The 23,304-nt window shown below is 47.3% G+C and overlaps 1 protein-coding gene across 5 annotated transcripts in view; it reads left to right on the forward strand.

The window, feature by feature from the left end:
• NTRK3 (neurotrophic receptor tyrosine kinase 3) overlaps positions 1-23,304 on the forward strand; it is a 218,210-nt gene that overhangs the window by 162,180 nt on the left and 32,726 nt on the right. For 3 of the 5 annotated variants that reach the window (XM_050903159.1, XM_050903160.1, XM_050903163.1), the window contains 3 exons: positions 12,027-12,157; positions 16,234-16,406; positions 22,100-22,343. In XM_050903159.1, the coding sequence (XP_050759116.1) occupies positions 12,027-12,157; positions 16,234-16,406; positions 22,100-22,343 (548 nt within the window). Of the gene's footprint in view, positions 1-12,026; positions 12,158-16,233; positions 16,407-22,099; positions 22,349-23,304 lie in introns of those variants that run through there. The other 2 variants (XM_050903162.1, XM_050903165.1) reach the window with 2 other exon arrangements.

Raw genomic sequence — 23,304 nt, forward strand, 5'->3', positions numbered from 1 at the left:
CTGCCGTTACCCTGTTCATTTTTCAGCAGCGAGGGAGACCTGAGAGGAAAGGTGGATTTCTCTTTGTGTGAAGCATCACAGGAGCACCAGTCCAATATTGATGGCATCCTACTTGTGACTCAGACATAGACCAAAGGAGTACAGGAAGCCCCAACTACACACAGACCTGGAGAGCTAAATGAGGACCAGCTGCTATCTCCATCAGATTAGCTAATTCCTTTGTACGGTCCGTCCTTCTCTTTATTCCTCTTTGCATAATTTACTGCCTCTTAACAATTGCCGAAATCACCCAAACCACAGTAATTTTAGAGCCCAGCAGGCAGAGCTGTCTCACATTACTCCTCCTTCAGGGGTTTCCTTCTGCAGGAGAAGCTGGCAAGATGAAAAAAGGGATGGGGCTGTGCAGACAGAACAAGCAGGGAGAAAGCCAAGGAAACCTCAGGCAGAAACAAAGACGGAACAAGGTCCCTTCGGGATGTTAGGAAAACATGAGTCCGAGGGAACACCTCATCAAGCCATAGATGTAAGCGCACCTCCTGTGTCAGTCGGCGAGAAAGGGAGTGGGAGGAGGTGGGAAGGAAAGGGAGAGATGGAAATTGGGCAAATTGGAGAGAGGCTTTCTAATGAAATCATAACTTGAACCTGAGATCTGTCTTTCAACACCTCATGTTTTTACTCCATATGGCCTCACTTCTGGAATTTTCTTGTTCCATGAGTTTGGCTGCATTAGCCACTCGTTTAATGACCACCAAAGGAAGTTGGTGGGAGAGTGACTGGGCATGGGGCAAGAAAAGACATAGGTACCCAGAGATCACAGAAGCAAAAAAAAAAGGAAAACAAAAAGCAGAAGACGCTATGTTTTGTCCAAAATTGTCCTTTTCCTTTGTGATGATGGTGAGGCTGGCAACAGTCAGAAGCATTTCCAACCTGCCTGGAGCTCTAGCTGGAAAATGCAGAAGACCAGGCCCTCTCACCAAATTTCCTGCTTTGAGACGGTCCAGAAATTCTGTCACCACAGATTTTTCTGAAAGTCTTTTCGCACTTCCACATCTGGAGGGAACTGCGCTGCTTCTAAAAATACTTCTTCATTTTGCACCCAACTTTGGGGCCAGTTCTTACTCTGTTCAGAGTGGGTTCTGCACTAAAGACCACAGCTGTAGTTTGGCACTCGAACCACTTCCAAACCATACTTCTTTCTTTAATGCCACCCTTCTAATAGTCAAATAGTCCCCAGAACATATTCAATATATCTGGAATTTCTTAGCATTTATGGTGGGGGCACATTAAGATCAGAAACTGTTAGGAAGACAATGACAGTAGAGTCGGACTAGGCAGAAGCAGCACACGCCTGTGGCTAGATCCTTCAAACCATGGATCAGGCAAGAGACTGAACAACATTGAAACAGTAGTATCAAAACCCCCTAAATCCTCAAAATTGCAAGGAAAAGCTTAACACTATGACCTGAACCCAATGCTGCAGTATCTACCTGGGTGTGCAAGCAAACTGCAACATGGCTCTGAGGTTGACTGCTGGGACCAGGATGGCACCAGCAGGATCTGGCTGGTGAGGCCGAAAAGGGCAAGAGATTGACCATGGGACGTCTGTTGGTCAGAGACGTAGCCCGCTGCAGGCTAAGTACTAGCTGGACTGAGCTCTCCTGTTACCAGTTGAAGGGAGCACTGGGTGCTAGCGGCAGTGATGCATGGCACAATTTCATGTCTGCCTGTCACTCCAGGTGGGGACTGCAGTCTAATTAAGGCTGTTGCAAAGACGAGGGATTTTTTTGGTGCTGCTCCCAAATTAAGGAGTAGGACGAAGACCCAGTGCAGGGATGAGGGCTGGGAGAAAGGCTGATGTCGTGGCATGAGCCAGTTAACCCAGCCCTGAGTGACATCCTTCTGCTGGGACATTGCAGGGGTGCCAAAACCCAGAGGAGAGCAAAGGTGAAAGCTCAGGCTGAGTTTACTGAGAGCAAACTCCTTCCTACAAAGGACCCAGCAGCTCTTTTCTGGCCTTGCAGCAGCTCAGCATGATTCACATGCAGCCGAGGAGGGGCTGCTGCCTGTGCCAGGTACTGGAGTCAGTCCCCGTCTCTCTGCAATGGAGCTTTGACTGGGGAAATAGGAGGCTCAACGCTGCCTGAAAGCAGGCGCTGCCAGGCTTCTGGCTCCACTGGAGCAGGCAGAGCCATGGCAGTGAACTCGCAGACTGGGGGAGCCGATAGCCAAGAGCCTCTGAGACCTCCGGGGCAGAAGGTAAGCCTCTGCGTTCCTGCTGGGAGACAGTCTCAAAGCTGTGAGGCTGCTGCTGAGACCCGGTCACTTCCAGCTTTCTTGTGATTATCCATCTCGGCAATAGGATGCTGTTAAGTGTCTGATTACTGCGTTGTTAAAGCCTTAAGCCTGAAATCTGACTACTGCGTGGTCCCTTGAGGGGCAGCCAATCCTCCTCCATCCCTCCACCAGTAATCCCTCCCTTCCCTCGGAAAAATAATAAAAAAGAAAGACAAGTGATATCTGTCTGCAGCAGCACTTTCCAATCAAGTGAAAACTAGCTGGAAAATCAAATCAGCCGGTAAGTTCCTGCAAAACACAACTCTATCTCTTTAAAATCTGCCCTTTTGAAGGGATGAACTGAACAGCAATAGCTGCTGCTGTATAACAAACCATTATTCCTCCTATCTCCTCTCCAAGCCCCCTCCCTGCAGACACATGAGTCTGAGGGAGGCAGATGCTCTCTGAAGACTATTTTCCTCTGTTAAATAAATTCACTTTCAAATAATGTGTAATTAAATGTGTGGTATTGAATTAATGTTTTATTCTGAGTGCTTTGGCAGCAGGGGACCTAGGGGCCTGGCTGGTGGAAAGAAAACATGTTCACCAGAAAGACTCCCTTTCCCTCTCTCTTTCCCTTTTCCTCCCACCCTGCCAAGAATCCCAATCCCTGTTTCCGAGAGCTGCGTGAGTGTACCAGTGAGTTGGTGAGGACAATGCTTTGCGTAAGGTCCCTTTTATGATATGTTGCCATGGGGCTCTTGGGCATTTCACCCAATGCAAAGACCTCTGCAGCCCACTCTGGTCCCTCCTCTACCTGTCTCCTGATGGGCTTAGTCTTCCTCCTCAGAAGAGCGCAGTTGTGTAGTTAACCCTTGTATACAAAAGGCAGAGCCCAAGTGTCCCCTCGGGATGTGAAGTTGGTGCTGGATGTCTAAGGTGACAGACTGCTGAAGCTGGAGAGGCAGTTTGGCTTTGCAGCCTAGTGTCAGCCAGAAATTGAGAAGGTGCAGGAGACGATGGGAGTCATTGGTCAGCTTTTCAGTCTTTTGTCTGGAATGTTAATAAGGTTTGGGTCCCATCAACAGTGTTTTGTGTTCCCCTGGGAGCCAGCTAAGGAGGAGTTGGTGCATACAGAGGCATGGGCAGGCACAGTGTGCACCCAGGCTTTGTAGAGGTGACAGCAGCAAGGGGGACCAGGGTGTCTGTTCTAACCCGAGGGGATCTTGACATGTCCCTTGAGCACAAGCAGGTTGGGCAGAGGCAGAGACTGGGTTGGGGCACAACTGGGAACCCGCTTACAGCTGCGTGCCTGCTCTCTAACCCTGACCCCAGCGGCTGCAGGGAGCCTTGCGAGCGTTAGATTTCTTTTGGGAAGTCTTCCAGGTCTCCATACTAAATGACATTTTAACCATTGACAACAGCATGGGTGAACGGATTTACCTTGTTGGATCAAGGAAGGGTCCTATTTATATGATGAGCTCTTGCTCGAGTGATTTCAGTAAGTCGCAAATCTGCAGAAAGAGGAGGAGGTGGATGCTGTCTTAAAGGCAAGAGCCCGCTGCTCTGCAAGGCCCAGATGTGCTGGAGGCTTCCTTTCTTTGTTTCTGTAGTCATTGTCAAGCATTTGCTGGGGGTGATGTGCAGGAGCCTTCCTCTTGCTGTAGCTCCTTTGCTTTGGCATCTCCCCAGGATGGCTGTGCTTCTGCAGGACTATGTGGTGTTGTGCATCCCAGCTGAGACTGCTCAGCACCCAGTATCCATGGGACACTTTGTATTGCTCTCTTCATAAAATAATTACTAAGTGGTTAGTACTGGGATTTATGGGACTGAAATGGATGAGAAGAGCTTGAAATCATGTTTTGTTTTTGTAGGAATGTCAGGTGGTTTAAGCTGGGACAGAGGTTTTTTGCTTTAAAAGTGTGTGTGGAGTGGTGCCAAACACGTTCTAACATTATTATTTTTCAGAATTTTTTCATTAAGAAAATGAGAGTTTGCTTTGGTTTGGGTTTAAACTTTGCAGGTATGTCACACCAGGTAATGTCACCTGCTTCCAAATGGTTTTCAGCGTGATGTGGTGAGGGAGTCCGGCAGGCTCTGGGCTTGCATCTGATGAGTTATTGGTTTAAGGAGTGATTGTGCTTTGCCTTTCTGTCAGCTCCTTTACACACAGACACACACACACACACACACACACTCCCTTTACACTTACCTTTAGCTCCCAGAGCATTGTACATGTAGACTCTCATTGTCGGCGGTTGCTGTGTGGCTGATATCAGAGCTGGTGCTGCAGCAGAGATGCAGCAGCTCAAGTTACGGCAGCTCAGCGGGTGCTAATCCAGTCGCTCCGTGCCGCTAATCAAATCACTCTGTGGAGCTTGAGGGCTGTTTTGCAGAAATGCGGCTCTCCCTCGAATCGAAGCTGGCTGGAGTCAGCTGATGACTGAAAGGCAGCCCTTTGGGTCAGGGCTTCCTCTCCACCTGCTATTGCAACAGCAAAAGCCAGAGGAGCTGATGATGTCCTGATTGCTAGAGGTATGCTTGGAAGTGGTGGATGTAAGGTATTTTCAAGGCATCAGAGATCTGTCTTGCAGAGGTTGCTCTTCTCCTGTTTTCTTGAGCTTGATTACACTGAACGTCAGCTCTTGGTGCAGATTGGTATTCCTGGATAATTTTTTTTAGCCCAGATTGTCCAGCTAAATGTGTCAAGGCCTGGTATTTTTTACCAAGGTCCATTTAGCAGCATGTAGCGCATTAGCTCCGGGTCTGCTGGGTCAGCTGGGCAATAATGCCTCCTTCACATCTGGGATCTGCACTTGTGCCTTGCAGCGGCTCCCAAGGAATGAAGGGGATGGTAAGAAAATGCAAAGAACTGCAGAAATATACAGTAGTTGTCTTTTAAGGTCTTTATGAAGGAGTATGATCATGACTGTCTGAAAACGTAATATATAGTCAGGCACCAGGGGCTGCCTGGAAGCAAGTTGCCAGCATCTTGGCAAGGTACAAGAGATGAGAAACAGTCTGAAGAGAGGCTGTGAAGCCAATGACACATATTGGTTTGCTGGAGATCAAAAAGCCTGAGAAGGGATGCAAAGAGAGGGGTAACACAGTAAAAGGGAGAGCATCCTTTGCATTTCAGGTTGTTTCCATCAGGGCCAAAGGAGAGATGGATGGAAGACGTGAGAAAGTCTCTCCCTATGTATTCTTGTTTGAACACACACAAATGGCTATGATGAGAGCTGTCATGCAGAATTAGTAAGATTGAAATAGTGCCCCAAAAGTGAAGAGAAAGGTCTGAGCGAGGTGGTCTTGTCCACAGGGCCTGCAAAGAACGGGGTGGGAAGGACCTTGATGCACCCACGTGTTGGAGCCCAGGTGGCTCAGCCAAGGACTGTGTCTGCTCCACCAAGTTCCCAGAGATTCAGATATGCTCTATGATTTGGGGTCTTTTTGAAAGGACTCTCAGAACTGCTTGGTGCTTATAATCATGACTCTTTTGAATCTGAGTCCTTGAAGGGTGCCTTAACAGAGGAACTTGGCAAAGAACCAGCATCTGGGCACAGCGCCGACCTGCCAAAGTGTGTATCCGGGCCTTTTCCCAGAGGTGGCTCATGTCAGAGCTGGGAGAGAAGCCACCAGAAGTGGAGGGGTATCTACTCGGAGTCCATACAGTGATAAGAAACAGTCTGTTTATGTCTCCGTTTTTTTAAATGATGTGGGACTGATGCCCCCTTTGTTTGCCTGTACTTCACAGCAGTCTACGATTGAAATCAGTATCCTTCATTGACTTTGATGGATTTGCGCCAGGCCAGGAGGGAGACTCAGGCTCTGTGCAGCTAGCCTATGCATTATCTTCTCTCACTATGAGACAAGTCTGTGAGAGAATGACTTATCAGCCCTCCAGCGCAAAGGCTTTTTGATCTGGTCCTACCCAATCTGCACACTTTGCTCTGATCAGGTGCATTGGGTAACTCAACATGTTTGGTTAACATCCAGGTTGCAACTGACTGCCTGACATGAAAGGCACTCTCTTTGGTAGTTACATGTCTTAATGACAAGATTTCCACTGTAAATTGTAAGCTTTGTTTATTTGATTTTAATTGTCATGGAGCAGGGAAGCTATGCAGTGTTTATTCATAAGAATTATTTTTGCAGTAAGTCAAGAAAGAAGTGAATGAATCACATTGACTGAGAACTTTGCTACTTTTTTGTGGACAACTTATGTATAAAGAAAAAAAGAGACAATTTTTTGGCATAAATTAGTTGTTACAGCAAATGACTCAGCCACTACTGAAAAATGTCATTGTTGTTATCATTTATAAAGTGCTGTTGATGCAAATGAGGCTTTAGAAGCTTATGAAAATCAAGGCCATTACCACAAAATGCCCAGGATCAGACTCAAATCAGGATATCCTAGAAACACATCTAAAAGAAGTCAGTTTTAAAACAGAGATTGAACAGCAAGAGGGGCAAGAAATAGAGAAGAAGAAAAAGAGAGAAGAAATGCCATGACGTGACGAAGCTAAGGGAGGGAGGAGCTGGTGATGGAGAGGTGCAGAAAAGGACCTACCTCTAGGGAAAACAGGGCCATGTGTGTGGAGGAGAAGAAGAAACTGATAGAAAATTGATATTGGTCTTTTCTAGGCTAGAAGAGAAAGCTGCTGATAAAGAGGGTGGCAAAAATAAAAGGAGACATTTCTATAATTTTGCTCTGTTTCCCCAGTGAGCTACACGTTGTTTGTGAATTAAGGACAAGGACAGGAAACCCACTAGAAATACAGCAACCAGACAGACCGCTGTTCGGGAGTTTGAAAGAAGGAGATGTGAGGAGTTAATTTCAGACCTGGTGTAAATGATCCAGCTTAAGAAGTAGTTTTGCATTTTGCTGTAACTTAAGTACTGGCACTGCTCGTGGTTTACTGTGTTTGGAGTTTTATTTGTCCATTTACCTCCCACTGTAGTCACCTGTGTCCAAACACAATTATACGCATCCAGGTTTCAAGAGTATTATCAAACCATGGTTTTAAGGATGCTGGCTGTGATGGGAATCTGAAAGGCAGAATTTGCAGTGTCACCGAACCCATCTCTTCTTCATCTGGCCCCGAGGACTGATTTGGAAATGAGACAATAATTGGAAAATTAGATTCATGAAATGTACCCATGCAACTTCCCGATTTCTGCTCATGTGATTGAAATGTGGTGGTTATTAGAAAAAGGGTGTTTTCATTGCACACAGTCTGTTACCAGCTCTATATGTTCTGCCTGGGATTTGGAGGTTGAGTCAGGGTCTTTTTGCCTTGACCTTGTCACAAGCAAGAGAGATTCTGCAATATGAGCATAAAAGATGGGTGAAGAGTCATTGAATCAGTGATTTAAGCCAAAAAGTTCTGGCTTTTCCAGGCACTATCCCAGGGGCCAGTGCAGAAATGACCCATCAGGACATGGTAGACTGATGTATGAGAAAAGCAGAATTAATCTTGTTCCCTCTTCTTCTTCTCCTATATCTCATGGCTGTGCTGGGTTTGCAAGGCTAGCAAACTAGAATATGTTTGTGTCGAGGAGAGGAGCAGAAATGACTAAGGGACACATGGGAGCGAAAAGGGGGAGGAAGAAGTTGCTGTTTTTAGACAGCCACTTTTCTGACTGAGTGCACTTTAAGCGCAGATGAAGTCAGCCATCCTGCAAAAGGTTCAGAGGAGGTTAGGTAAGATCCCATCACAGATCCAAAGCTGCAACCCTTCTGCCTTGGCTCTTCCAGAGAAAAGGAAAGCTTTCAGCTCTGGAGGCAATTTATAAAGGTGAGTGCAGCGTCCCAGACTTACGCTCTTGTTAATGCTCTAGCTTACCCACGTGCTACCATCATTGAACTGAAGTCATGGGCATTTCCAACCAGCTGCAGGTCGGGTGTTTTCTGATGTGGTTCATGTGTTATTCAGAACAACAGTGAAGGCAAGAGCTTGAAACACATTCTCCGTGCGTTAAATCTTGATGGACAGGAAGGAAGGTGGGGAATCTGCCCAACTTTCCTTCTGTGTCATGCAGCAACATAGTAATCCCAAAACAAGGACTGCAAGATGTTTCATTTAAAACTGGAGTTGCTTCAGTGTTGTGCACTCACATCTTTCCTGTAGATACAGCACGGCCTTGAACGAGTTCCCATCATGCTGTCAAGTCTGGTTATTTTCCTGTCAGGTCTTGCTGTGGCTCCTGCATAGGTTCTTCTTTTGAATTGTCTTGTTGGCTTGTTTTTATAAGTTAATGGTACATGGGGGAGGAAAAAAAAAAAGAGAGTGGTACTTATGGGAAGACAGTTTGCATACACTTTGTCAGCAGGGCTGACTGCAACACAGCCGAGACAGATTAGCACACCACTGCCTGCCTAAAACAAATAAACACCAGCTGTTTATCAGACAAGGCTCAGCTTTCTCCAGGAGGAGGTAAACAGATTTATGCAGATGAACCTCCCAGGTGCCCTTGCAGCACAGCATCTTTCATGGCTACTCGGCCTTCCTTATGAGTTACAGCCAGGACAGACGAGCAGAGAGATGCAAGGTTAACACAATAACACAGCCATTTGCACAGTGCCAGGGCGGTTTGTCATTACTTTATGTTTAAAGCCTGTATTTAATAGTAATGTAGAATTAATCATAGTGCTGATCTCACTGTGAATGGAAGAATTTGATGCAAACTTCAGTATTTTAGGCCTATAGCATGTCAAAAAGCAATTTATTATAACTCACTTATTATTCCATTTGTGCCTAAAATACTATGAAGCAAAATTTATGGCCATTTGAAGTTGAGAGAAATTGTGATCAGCAAAAGTATTTTTCTGACTCTACATTAAGATTGTCCAGTTGCTGTCAAACTGCTTAACTTCATTAGCCTTTTTTTTTTTTATAACCATCCAAGTTTACTTTAAAAGCAGCAGTGCTACGTGAGCCCACTACCTCAAAAGGATTGCTCCTCCCTCAGTTCAACTCTGTCTGCCACAGTATCTCCTTTAATTCTTCATATAAATTTTCCCTGGAGCTTCTCAGGTGACCCTAACAATTTGCTGCAAAATCTGGTCTTGAAGACAGATGGAATATTATTTTAATAATGTAGACATAATTACACAATCTGGATGCCGGCTCTCAGAAATATCTGATCATTTATTAACATGTTGTTGGGAGGGAAAATTGGGAGGTGAAAATTTTGGGTAAAAGACCCTGTGGAGTTCAGAAAGAGAGGTTCACTTCAGTTCTCATGGTGTTACCACTTACTTACTTACTCATTAGAAGTGTAAATAATCTCAAATAATATTGCTGGTTATTCTGACATAGTTTCTTTTTTAACTTTATCTCATACCAAATGGGGCAATCGGATTGCAATTGCTACATTTCTGTTGGGATTCTGAGTTTTTTAAACTGTCCTTGGGCTCCTCTTAATACAAGATCATTTCCCCGCAGCTTGCTTGACTGCTGCTATTCAGGAGACCAAGAATGCAAATACATGGTTTGTCAATACAGTAAATCCTAAGTACTGTAGTGATGAGTGCTATAGAAATGCTTGCCAAGAGAAAGAGGGAAAAACCCTTTTCTTCTACTCTATTAAGTAAATTGGTGCCATTTGAGCTTTTCTTAGATTAGGACTTTCCTCACCCAAGTGCATCACTTAACATTTCAACACATAATATTTCAGATTTCTCAAGGTACTCCTTAAACACTCAACTAAACCAGGTGGAGAAGGCAAAGTCCACATGTGATTTGTTCTCCCTGGCTGTCACCGCACATTTAAAACCAAAGTCATTTTGGATGTGCCTACCATCCTGTGCCTTAATGTTACTAATATTATTAATATTGGTAACTAACAGTTTTCAGTCTATTGAACAATTAATGAAAAGGTCAACGGGAATTCTCTATAGAGGCATTGTTCATTACAAGGCCCATTGCTTATGCAATCTTGCAGCATCCATCTTCCCAAACAAGCAAAAAGGCCAGAGATGGCCGCTTCTTAAACCTGCCTGTGAGCTCCTAATTAAAAAGCTTACTTGTATGAAAGTCCTTAGGATGTTAGTCTTCCAATCCATTGGCTTTTTGATGCATTAAGTGGTACCTGTGTTGTTGTGGGGCATATGCTTCCTCGGGTTGGTGCGGGCGCCTACTGGGGCGCCTGGGTGGTAGGAGCTGGTGGCAGATAGGGATTGCTGTTAGTGATGGTTCCCTGCAGCCAGTTTGAAACCCGGTGTTAGTCACCTCCACCTCCTGCATCTCCAGTGCCTCAAGGGAAATGCATCTGAGCTAAGGGGTGCATACCTGTACAGCTCCTGTGGCACATGGAAGAGATGGAAAAGACTCAAAAGCAGTCCTGTTTGTGAGCAAACAGATGCAGGGCCAAGTTATGAACGCTTCAGGGTAGGAGTGGAAAGAGGGCACTGTCCCATCTAATGCCTCTGCTTGAGGAGACCTCTAATGCATCAGCTTTTGCTCACCAAGCACTGGAGAAGAGTGTGTAGCTCTCACTGCCCTGCCATGACCATCAGGCTGAAGCTGGGGGTAGTCTGTGCTACCACAGTTCTCAAGGGAGGCAGTAAGCTCCAGTGAAGGGCGGTTTAGAGATATGAAGTTTTGGGTACTGTGCCTCCAGAAAATGCTATGGTGGCTGTGCATCTCTAGCTGCTTCCACAGTTCATTCTAGGCATTTAAAAAAGCCTCTTTGTATTGCCAGAGGAGCTGTATGGGTGCTGTGATGTCAGAAAGGTGCTTAAAGGTTTGGCAGCAAGTAGCTGTGCCCTAGTGTTGTCCCCAGAAGAGAGTATGGAGACCCCCAGGCTCTCCCAGCATCCAGTGGCATTTAATCATGACCCAACATTTGTGGAGATCCTGCTAGTCGCTTATCTACCTTTGTAGGTGCCTAGTACCTGGGTAGATCTAGCCCTTATGAATGACCCTGTTAGCTGAGCAGACCAATCTTCATAGGCCTCTGTACCTTTGTTAATTAATAGCTATTGCTCTTTTGATTCTTCCTGAAACCTCAGTTGCTATTCTCTGTCAGTCCTCGCTGTCCTAAACGTCAGTGGAAAGGATCATTGAAACTAATGGGTTCAGTTTGTCCGTTGTACCAGTGACTTTATCCTGGGATGACCTTGTCTCTGAGGGAACAGTCGTGTGAGGAGATGGCTGCAGGGTCAGAGTCTTGCTGTGGGGCAGCACTCAGCACTTCCAACCAGCTCCTGCTAGTGTTCTAAGGTGCCTGGGGGTCAGTGGTCTTCCTCCCCTTGGGAACGCTTTAACTTGCCAAGGCTCAGTCTCAAAAGTCTGCCCGAGTTTGGGTTTAAACTGATCCTGATTGAAATGCAAAACTCAACAGGACCTTCTAATCTCACCTGGCCTGTCACCAGAGGTATGTGACCTTTGCTACGCCTTGCAGGAGATGAATTATTTCCAGGATCATTCCAAAGAAATTCAGGTCTTTGTAGCAGATTTTGCCCCAAAAGTTCCTCTCCCTGAGGACAAGCTTGCTGCAAGCTTGTAGTGAAAACATGATAAACCTCAAGTACTTTCCTTGCAGATGTTTTGCATGAGACTAGCTCCATCCCAGAGATGGCTGCATTCTGTGGGTGGGTAAAAAGATCCCTGTAGATATTTTTGCAAAGCAATTTCAGATCCTTTGCAGCTTGCTAGAAAATTGAATTAGTTGTTTTCCATTCCCTGAATTAACCCTGATTCATTCTTCCCTCAACCCTCTCCCTCTTCCTCCCCTCCCTCCAACAGATGTCCAGCATATTAAGAGGAGAGACATCGTTTTGAAGAGGGAGCTGGGAGAAGGTGCCTTTGGGAAGGTGTTCTTGGCCGAGTGTTACAACCTCAGCCCCACCAACGACAAAATGCTGGTGGCAGTGAAGGTAAATCCCAAGGGCAAATGGCAGAGAGTAGGGCAGGGGCTGGCCAGCGAAGCGAGGCTGGATGAGCCTGCGTGGGAAAGGGAAGCAGGGGAGGGCTGGGGGCCAGGGGCGGAGATTTATCTGATACTGGAGATTGTGGTAAATCCACTTAGTCACACAAAGTTTCAGTGTTTCGCTTCAAGGTTGTCTATTCTTGCCAATGCCAAAGCCTCTCTTCCTGCCGACGCGGCCAGGAGACAGACGGGGAGGAGAAGCTGGTCTGGAAGCTGTAAGCTCCCGTGCAGCTGCAGCAGCGCAGTGTGGAGTCCACCTTCCCTCCGCGAGGGAGCAGGGCCCTTCTCTTTCCGGATTTTATCTCTTTGTGGAACATGCAGAAGCTGAAACAAAAAAGGGCCTTAGCAAAAATGAGCACTTAAAAGCTAAGCACGACTAACCAATTTGCTGGGATCAATTTGCTGCAGGACGGGCAAAGCAACTCGGCTCGGCTCCACTCAGCTCCTGCTTGCATAGCCACAGATTGCTCCTGTTTTGTTGATTATGAATGAACACAAGTTCAGCTGGGCTTGTGCTGTGCTGTTTGCATCCTTGTGAGGATCCTCACGTGAGCTGTGCCCCATCAGTGTGGCTCTGGGCAGAGGAGACCACTCAGTGCAGAAAAGTGCTCTCCTCTCAAGTGGCACCAGTTGGCAGACACACATAGTCTAATCCCCAGGAGTTAATTGATGCCTCCTAACTCCTTGGAAGAAGAGCTGCATTTGAACCAATGATCTACAGGGAGAAAGGTTCCAGCACTCTCTCCAGGATGCTGGAGGCACCCAGTTACTTGAGAGTTGTTTTAATCGTTGGCAGTTCAAGCCTTTTTTTTTAGCTCATTTGTCCCCTTGTGCTCCAGCCGTGAACTCCAAGATTGCACCTTTCACCTCTGAAACTGCTTAAAGCCAAGGTAGCACAGCTACCCATATGATTAATTGCCTGATTATATGGCTGGTACCTGCCTATCAACGTCAGCCATCCCTTATGCGATCCTGTCTCTCAAGTGTCTTCTGAGTTTCATTTGCATGTAAGCAGAAACAGCATCTGAACTTGTTTCTGTTAATTGCTACTATGAGCTTACATCTCCAGAGTGCCTTTCATCCTGCAAGATCATACAGATCCAGCTTCAGAGCAGGGTCTTGAAATCTGGCTTCTTGCCAGCTCTGGGAGGGTGGGCAGGGAAAAAATCCTTCTAATTTGGGACACATTATAGGTCTTAGGGGAAAAAAAAAAAGGAAAGACAAAAAGGCTTTACATATTAAGTTGAGATTTGGCTGCATTTCCCGAAGATCTCATGCTCCCGACGGAGGCTGAGAACTACCTCCCCAGTCACTGCAGCTCAGGGCAGCAGCAGAACACACTGGTTAGTCCACAGCCCAGAATCTGCCTCTGCTCTGCTCTCAGGGACTCCCTCCCAGTGCCAAAGAAAGTGGCTGTGTTACTCACTCAGTTAAATGGACTCAGATTTTCAGCAGATCTAAAGGTTGCAGCCCTGCAGATAAGCTGAGTTTTGATGTGATGGCATGGACAAGCTTCCTGTTTTATTCAGCTTGCTTCTAAAAACATCCTAAGAAATGCACAAAAACTATATTCAGCAAAGAATGTTGAGGTTACAAAGTCAAGTACTAGAAATGCTGCAGGGGCTGGTATTCAGGGCATGTCCTCCGAACATGTATTTTTCATTTCTCTATGGGCTGCTCCATTGTGATGATCACTCCTGTGTCTGAGAGCTCCCTACATGTGAGTGCGCTCATTTTCACAGCCTCCCAGCGAGGTGCTGGGGTTGTATCATCCCCATTTTGCAGAGGGCAGATGGAGAAGCAGGGAAACTGAACTGAAAGGACCCCCTTAAGTGGAGGATGGAGTTACTGACCTGCCTTTCCAGCCCCGTGGACAGCAGGTACCAGACCCGCATTGACTCCTGCTGCAGCAATAAACACGCAGCGCTTGTGCAGACCTGGCCCTGACGCCACGTGAGAGGGGATTTCCTGGGTAATATTGGAAAAACTGACACTCGTGACAATGGCTGCAACCTGCAGATGCTGAGTGACTTGCCAGATGTCACGAAGGAATTGTGTGATGGAGGCACAAATACAATCCACCCCAAACCTTCCTAGGAGAGGCATTTCAGTGGTTTTGCTGAGACATCCCTTCTCTTCCTCTGGTCCTGGTCTTCTTTCCCTGTTCTACCACTTCCAGCTCCTGTTTTCCTCATTTCTAAATGCTTGGCTGTGCAACCTTAGTAATGTGGGGGTTTTAATATCTTTTTTTTTCGTGTGTGTATGTGATATTTACAAACTTACGGTCCTAAAACCTTGTAGAAATGATTGTGTGTGAAGGAGAGGAAACCTAAACTCACTGCAGCTTGAAATAGTACAAGCAACCACAGGAAAAAGGGGGAGAAAAGGGTGATGGAGGAGGGGACTGTTTTCCTGGGGAAAAATAAGGTAGCATCAACATTATGAAGATATTAAATTACTGAAAGTAATTGGGTGCCTGAGATAAGGATGGATGCTTTGCCATCTGCACCGTGTAACTAACATCCATCTAAATAGCTCTAGTCAAGTTATCCCAGAGGACATAGAATTAAAATAAACTTATGCCATGTGACTAGCAGTTTGGGGGCAGAAGAAGGAGATGAGGCAGTGTCCTAAGGCTTGGGTAAAAACCTCACAGCAGATCTGCTCCAAGGGGAAAAGCACCTACTCTGGAGGACTCACTACTTCGCTGTGCATGGCATTGCACCCAGCAGTGCCATGGACCAGCCGGAGGTGCATTAACAGTGTGCTTGGCCCCCTCCTCTAGGCACAGCTTTCTGATGCTTAACATCCCTTTGTGCACATAAATTGGAGCCTGCACCTCCTGATGCCACCTCTCCTGTCCGCACGGGGAGATTCAAGGCATGGGGAAAAGGGGGCAGGTATATTTGTGTGTAGGTAAGGGGAGAACTACCTAGTGTCCCCCACCACTGAGGGGGAACCGGTCCACATCAGATTGAGTCTGGGGATAACAGGAACAAGTTGCCTTGAATCCTTTTTGACGCCTGTTAGGCTGCACGGTTCAAGCCAGAACTGGTACTAAAGAGTTCTGGCATGTGGAGCGTGGGGAGAATATAACTGAGACCCAGCAACTCAAAACCAGAATTGCCTCTTCATTTCCTTAAATGTTTGCAAAGACCATGCTGATTCTCACGGCCATCCCATCTTGTCAAATGTTCCAGACTTCAACTTTTTTACTAAGTGCCCTCCCTTGATACCCTGGGATGACAACATGCTGCTTTCAAACTAGCTCTCCGATGCAACTGCACAGTAATGCATGGACAAGCCAGACTCTAACCCTGAGGAACCCTCCCCAGTCACCGGCTGCACCCGCAGCAACATCTTCTTAGCAACCCTGCGACGTCAGGCTGGTCCACGCCAGCCGGGAGCCTGCAAGCTACCCTGCAGTGGCAACGTGGAAGATGAGATATTCTCAATAAGGATACCGATTTCAGCATCAGTCTGCCAGGGGAGCTGTTATAAACAGCAGGGAATAAAAACTTGATTTTAAAAATTATGAGAAAAGACTTGACAGTGTCCTTCTTCAGAGGCAGTTTGAAAAATCCACACAATAACTGCACACCCAGGCAAATCCATCTTCTGAATAAAGGCAGTGTAGTCAGCTATTTCAAAATAAAAGACAGATAGCAAGGACTGGCTGGCTCAGGACTTTAATAATAATGAGATATGAAGCCATTCACCCCTAGGTCACCAGTACAAATCCTGCCCAAGCTGGGAATAATTGGAAGCTATTACCCTCTGAGGCATGTTTGCTGCTGCCTGGGAAATGAGTTGGGGAACCCGCTGGGCCGGTAACTACATGAACAAAATGCCGAGGTGGTACCACCAGCACCAACCACCAGCCCTCCCAGTGCAACCGGGCCGGTGGCAGCCGTTCCTCTCCCCTCCCTTCCTCATCAGCTTCTCTGCGATGCTGCAACCCGTTTGTTCTGGCTTTGCCCCAACCTGAGCCCACCCTGTGTGTATCTGTGCCCCTTCTTTCAGGCACTGAAAGACCCCACCTTGGCAGCCCGCAAGGATTTCCAGAGGGAGGCAGAGCTGCTTACCAACCTGCAGCATGAGCACATCGTCAAGTTTTACGGCGTGTGTGGTGATGGTGACCCACTCATCATGGTCTTCGAGTACATGAAGCATGGCGACCTGAACAAGTTCCTGAGGTATGTGCGAAGGAGGGCACGGCAGATGCTGTACAGCCGCTCCGCAGCCTCGGTGTGGCTTGTTATAGATCTGTGGTGCACCAGTGACACCATTACTGCGTGGATGCTGGTGGGCTGAGTAATGAGAGACGGTTGTTCCAAGGACAGCTTGTAGGAGATGGTGGTCCTCACCAGATGTGGTGCTTTATTAGCCCTACCCCAACATTTCCTCTTAGGTAGTCCCAGGGATGGTCCCTGTGAGCTATGGAAACCAGACTTGTCTTCTCCCACCCCAGCAAGTTTGAAGCTGCAGGAAGCATGGCTGCAATCCCTCTCTGCCCTGTGGGGGTAGAAGGACATGAAGCCATGGCTGTCAGCAGCTCCGAGTCCCATACACCCAGCAAAGCCATGCCCTGCTGAAGCAGGAAGGCCACTAGCCATCACTCCCCATGTCACCCAGCTCCTGGTTCAATAGCACAAGAACCAAAATATTCCTTTGAGAAAGTTGCTGGAGTCCTTGCTCTGTTTAGTATCCTGGGCATTTACTGATCTCTAGTTCTCATTCCTATATCCAGAAAAGACGTGAGAAATGTTGCAGGGGCCTCAGGTGGTGCCTGTGGAGTCCATCCCTGGTCCTTGTTCTCTAAGCCTTATCAGACAGAGATCCTGACCAAGATACAAAATATGCTAACCTGTGGCATCACGCTACTCAAGAAGCTAGGCAAAGCCTGACGAAGTGCTGTAATTGCCTTCCCTCCCTCTAGAGAGATGCAAATTGCTGGAGCCCGCCCCCCCCCAATCATCGTTCAACCATTTCATCAGCTTGAGGCAGATCATTTGTGTGCCCTGAATCCACCAGTGGTGAGGGGCAGGGAGCAACTGTGGGAGGATGTTTGTGGTGCTGTTCTCCCATGATACAGAAATTACGCTCTGAAACCTGCGTGCAAGTGGAGTGGTACTTACCTCTTGAAATAATTAGTAGTTTTATTTCCCAGTATTTAGAAAATTGGACCCTTGATATTTTCCTGTTTTGACTGTTAAGTGTGAACATGATTGCAGCAGGAACAAGAAGCTTGAACGCAGCAGGTCTAGATCTGGGGCTGGGATACACTCAGTGGTTATTTTTGCACAATCACAGTCAGTTTCTGACCAGGAAACACAGGTCCTTCCCTGAGGTTTTGATTTCTAAGCAATGACCTACACCAGAAGAGCTATGGGGAAGGACCCCAGAGGTTTCTTCTTTCCTCTGCCAAGCAGTGCCAACCTGTCTGCAGCTCCCTTGGGGTGTTCGCAGGGCAGTGGCTGAGCTGGGAACACCCCTGCATTGGTTTCCCTCCTCATTTTGGCATAGTTGTGGGTAGATTAAATATGATTTTATAGCTCAGTCCCTGTCTCAGGCTGTGGATAGATGACATCCTTGGCAAGGTAGGATAAGTGAAGGCTGATGCTACGCTAGCTTTGCAGAGCTCCTCAGACCCACTTTCAAGGAGAAGCAGCTTTGGTTACCCTAGGACCCTCTCTTGTGGTACCCTGTCTTGCAGGGGCTCAGCAACCTCCCAGCAGCAGCGGACCGAACTCTGCCTACTGGCATGAAGCCGTGCATTGGGCTGAAACGATGTTTTAGTGCAGATCGGAGATGTAGTGTTAAGGACAGTGCCTCAGCCTAGTGACTGGAGGAAGGCAGTCTAAAAAAGAGCATGAGAGACTGCGTTCTTGAAGTGCTTCACAAGGAAGAGCGGAAAATTGACCCATCTTTTTTCCTGGCAGAACCAGCAACCTTACTCTCCTTAGAGGAGGTAGACATTACAGCTGAGGCATAGCCTCCTTCACTGCTCTAACTGACCTCCCAAACAGTATAGTCCAAAACAGGCTCTCTTGCTGTCTCAGAGGGATGTCTCGTGCCCACTGCCAATGCCTCGTGAAATTGCTTCACACAACAGTGTGCTCCTAAGGCTGATATCGTGCTGGAGCCACGGACTCCCTCACCCCCATGTCCCAGCCCTGCCTTGGGACATGTCTGAGAAACACTCACACGCTGGAAGGCCAGAGCCTGTCCCGGTGTCACTGGAAAAGAAAGCTCGTTGTTGTATTATCTTCGGCCTTTATGAAGGAAAAGAAACTTTCCAGATGTGTTGTCCCTGGGATTGCAGCCTCTCATCTTCCGGCTGCACTTAGCTGCCAGCTTCTCCTTCTCATGCAGCTATGGAGCAAGCAGCTACGAGCTCTGTTCTCTGCATGTTGGTGTGTGATAGACAGTGAAATCCCTTTGTGTCCCAAAGGAAGCTGGCTTTTGGGACAAGGGAGCTTATACCCAGCAAACGGGAACTCAAAATGCCTAAGGGGGCATATGGAAAGAGAGTCTTGGGCTTTGTTTGTCAGGTCAGCTATCTGCTGGTGGGATACTCTGGGGGACAGGGGCTGCAAGGGGGTCAGAGAGGGTTGGTGGTGCAGGGCTGCCTGGCATCCCTCGGCAAGCAGCAGTTTTTATTGTGGCATGATTCACCCAGCCCGCAGCAGGAGACGGTTGCTCCCAAGCACTGGAGGCCAGGGACGCTGGGAGTCTGTAAGAGACACTCAGATGGGCTTTTCCCAGTTTAACTGCAGAAATTGGAAAAGCAGTAAAATGGAAGAGGCTCACTTTAGACCCAGTTTCCTAGAGAAAAGCACAATAAATAAATTCCCCTAAGTGTTGTAAGACCTTTTTGTGCTTCCCAGAGAAGAGAGAGGATTTTACTGGTCTGTAAAATTAACTGGTATGGCAAGGGGAAGCACTAGGATCAACACCTACCAGGTGGGTTAGAGGTGGCATGTATTGGGATGGTTCTACACGCCTCCCAGGGCCCCTGCATGTAAGACCACTGCTGGTGGTGCAAAAACTTACCCTGCTGTCCGCACCGGGGGACATGCAATCATGGTGTCCTGGCTAATAGAAAAGGGATAGTGAAAAGATCCTGCTGTACAGAAACACAGGCATTGCTCTCCAGGGAGCAAGCATCCCTAGGGCTGGTGGTGTACACAGGGGCTGGAGACTGCCTGCAGGTTTTGTGTGTGGCAAGGCTGGGTGCTCCCCGGCACACAGACCCGCTGCTCGGGGGTCTGCAGCAACCGCCTTCCCTCTCTGCTCTACCGAATATCTCCATCGCTTCCTCCCTTTCCTTCTGTCACTGATTTTCTAGCTTCTGTTTTCTACCCGTGAAGGCAGCAAATTTGAAGTAGGGTTATTTGCACGTTGCCATTACAGACCCTCTTTGCAGTCTACAGTAAGTTGTTGCCATTTGCTTTTAACTCAGGCAATAGATTTTGTTAGAAAGGTTGCAAATTTCTGAGGTTTTTGTGTCAGCCCTTCCAATGAAGCAGCCCCATAGTTGGATTGTCTTGGGACAGAAAGAGGAATTTCAGCAGAGGAAGCCAGAGGGGTGATTTTCTGCCCCACATTGATAAAATCCTCCATCACGCCACAAAGTAAAAACACCCCGAGAGTTCTTTAACAGGGGATCCACCCAATTTTATGGCCTCTCTGTAAAGCTGAATTAAACCCCTTTCCCCGAGAAAAGATGGGCAGACCCTTCTCATATTCCCTGTAGGGTTCTTGACACAACTAAAAGTACTATTATCCTTCCTGTTAATCTCATAAATGTGTTGATACTTCTTTCTTCTGGACTATAACCATGTGGGATGGAGAAAGGGAGGGAGGGAAGTGTAGGTACTATATAGGACATACCGAGATGTGTCCTATATAGTAGGACGTACAAAGAGCTAGTGAAATAAAGGTGTTGGCTGACAATTTTTTAAACATCACCTGTTCCTTTCAGACACAGACATTTCTTTGGGGGCCATTATTCTATTTGAAAAAGGTGGCAGTAATGAGATAGTAATATATCCTTCACTTCTCACCTAGGAATGCTTACCTTTGATGACAACAGGCATCAGCTGCAGCTAAATATGGTGTAACTGCAAGGCATGACTGGTACAAACTGTCCAGCACAGTTTTAGAAGCTATGTTTGTCCTGCTTTGCTGTTTTTAGCTAACCTGCTCAGTCCTGGCTCAGCTTCACCTGCTGTCGACATCTGTTGTCACCACCAGCTAATTTCCTGGGGTAAACCCGTCTGTGGGCTGTTTAAATAAGACATCAAGGAGTCATTTCTGCATACACTCTTCTGCAGCTCCTCCTTGCCCTCAGCAGTTCCTCCAGTGTGCTGCTGCTCCCACCATGCCCACAACCCTCCAAGATCCCTCTGGCAGCCCCAGCCCTGCTGCCCATGGTGCTGCTCCCAGCCGGCTCATCCCACATTCACTGCAGCATCACCCACTCGTGGCTCCCCCAAAACACTCCTGGCTCCTCAGCACTCATTTCTGGAGTTCCTCTCCTCTTCCAGCTGTCCTTTCTACCAGGAGGGGACCTTCAGAGACATGTTCCCAGTGGTAGGGCAGTAGGAGGTAGCTGAAGAGGGGAGCATTTGAAAAACTATCGGTTGAACCCCAAACACCTGGGTGCTAATCACTTTGGTGCTCCCTCAAACTCAACAGAGCGATTAGGGAATGGAGAAGAAGGAGGGAAACAGTTTGGATCTTGTTGTGGGTTGTTCAGTCCCATGTCAAGAAGGAGGGAAAGCTCTGTATGTGCAATTTCAATTTGCTATCTCTCTGTGGGGTTACTGCTGATGACAGGGGTGAAATGCCAAGAATCATTTCAAAGAGAGCAGTATGAAAGCCTCGGAGGAAATGTTGTACTGTATCTTAGTCACAAGGAGGAAGGTCACAGCAAAATCTCTTGTTTTTCCCTAAATATGAGGGCTTTTGTTATTCCACCTTCACACAGGCTACCACGGGGTGAGCTCTGTCAGGGGAAGAGACATCACAGAGGGAGCATGGCAAAGACAGGCTAGGTACACAGCAAGGAAGGTGACTAAAAAGGGGACAGGACAGGAATGAGACTCACCTTAAGTCCTGCATTTACAATGCACTTGGTTCAGCAAAATACTTCCTTTTGTTGCCCAGGATGTTCTCTGCATCTGCTGACATCCAGGTCTAACCTTTGCACCTGTACTCGTGCCTTCACGGTTCGCAGTACCTCTGTTACCTCTGGGATAGCTTAGGGTATAAAAGGTATTTTCCAGGGATGAAGCTGCTGGTGTTCCTCTGAAACCTTTTCTGTGATCTCTGGCTGTACTGATATTGATCAGGGAGTGGTTGTTCAGTGGTATGGTGTTTGGAGGAAATAGAGGAGGCTGTTTGGGATTAATAAAGAGACTAGGTAGCAAGAATATGATGGCTATGGAAGAAAAGGGGGTGATATCTCTACCTCTGGGAAGGTTTCCAAGGTCTAAGAATTAACTGGAACCAACATGTAAATATCTGGAGGCTCATTAGTTTTGCATAGGTCTTGCCAGAGAATAATGTCCGTGTTGCATCAAGCCAACAGTCCCTCTGTCCTGGCAGTCTGTCTCCATCTGTGACCATAAGAGGTTACTTGCAGTAGAGTGAGGATAGGATAAGACTGTATGGCACCCACTTACCCACCAAATGTTTCCCCAACCTCCTGTTCTCTTAAGCTTTCCTTTTTTTTCTTTCCACTGGAGCTGTGTGTACATCCTCACAGTGCAGAGTTGGGGGCTAGTCCCCACCCCCACAGGAACAGCGACCGTGTGGGATTCCTATCTCCTGGTCACTTTTGAGACCCAACTCTATGCTTTTTGCTTCTTCCTCCCTATAGGGCACATGGCCCAGATGCTATGATCCTCGTGGATGGGCAGCCTCGACAAGCCAAAGGGGAGCTAGGGCTATCCCAGATGCTCCACATCGCTAGCCAGATCGCCTCTGGAATGGTGTACCTTGCCTCCCAGCACTTTGTCCATAGAGACCTGGCCACCAGGAACTGCTTGGTCGGAGCCAACCTGCTGGTGAAGATTGGAGACTTTGGGATGTCAAGAGATGTCTACAGCACTGATTACTACAGGGTAAGGCAGCTCCAGCGGCAGTCTGATGCTCAGAGCAAAGGGAGACCAGGAAATGTTACAGTAAATCAGTTTTCGGAGCTCTTGGGCTCACTTGCTTGGTTATTCACTCATTGAAACATGCGCACAGATGTCGATCAAGCATCCCTGAACCACTGTCCTTACTCCTTTTCAGTCCTGGGCATGCTTGTAGTTCAGATATCCATGCAGATGCCTACACGCAGAGCTCTCTGTGATACCCCAGCACACAGTCACATGCTTTGGGATGGCTCTGAAGTCATCCCGTTCTTCCTTCCTTCCTGTTTTTTCTCCCTCTTTTTTGAAGACAGTGATAAATTGAAGGTAATCCAAAGAGACGACAAAAACTACTGGCTGTGACCTCTGGTGTTAGATTAAAGAAACTTAATACAGGGATCTAGAGAAAAGGCAACGGAAAGACTGATAAGTGCATAAAGTATGGAAGAGGAAATAATAGGCAATTTAGGTTCAACCTCAAAACACTTTTTTCCAGCAGAGTCATCATTTAGACAATGGAATAATTTGCCCGAGGTAGGTTGCTGAGGGCCTGTCATTAAAGAAGTTCAGGAAGCAACTAGTAAAAATGCCTGGGTTTAGTGGAGAGGCTAATCCTGCACTTGTCTCTGGGGATGGACTCAATGAGTCAGGAATGCCTTTCCAGCCTTTTCTTCTGTGATTTGTGCTCATACTGTCCCCTTGTCTTGCACACTCCCTTTGTACCTGTCTGCACTGCCTTATCTGCCCAGGATGGCAGCCTCCCTGGAGGGACAGCGTGTTTCTCACCCTTCCTCAGCTACAGGAGAAGCTGTGATGTGCAAAGCGTTTGAAGCACACTGGAGTAGGCATTTGTGGCTGGGCCATCCACCAGCAGGGAAAGGCTTTTCAGGCTAAGGAGCAGTGGTTTCTAGCCTGATGCTTGGACTAAGGCTGGTTTATTTCTGCTTAC

This window comes from Gymnogyps californianus, chromosome 11, assembly GCF_018139145.2.
Source record: "Gymnogyps californianus isolate 813 chromosome 11, ASM1813914v2, whole genome shotgun sequence".
Classification (NCBI taxonomy): Eukaryota; Metazoa; Chordata; class Aves; order Accipitriformes; family Cathartidae; genus Gymnogyps; species Gymnogyps californianus.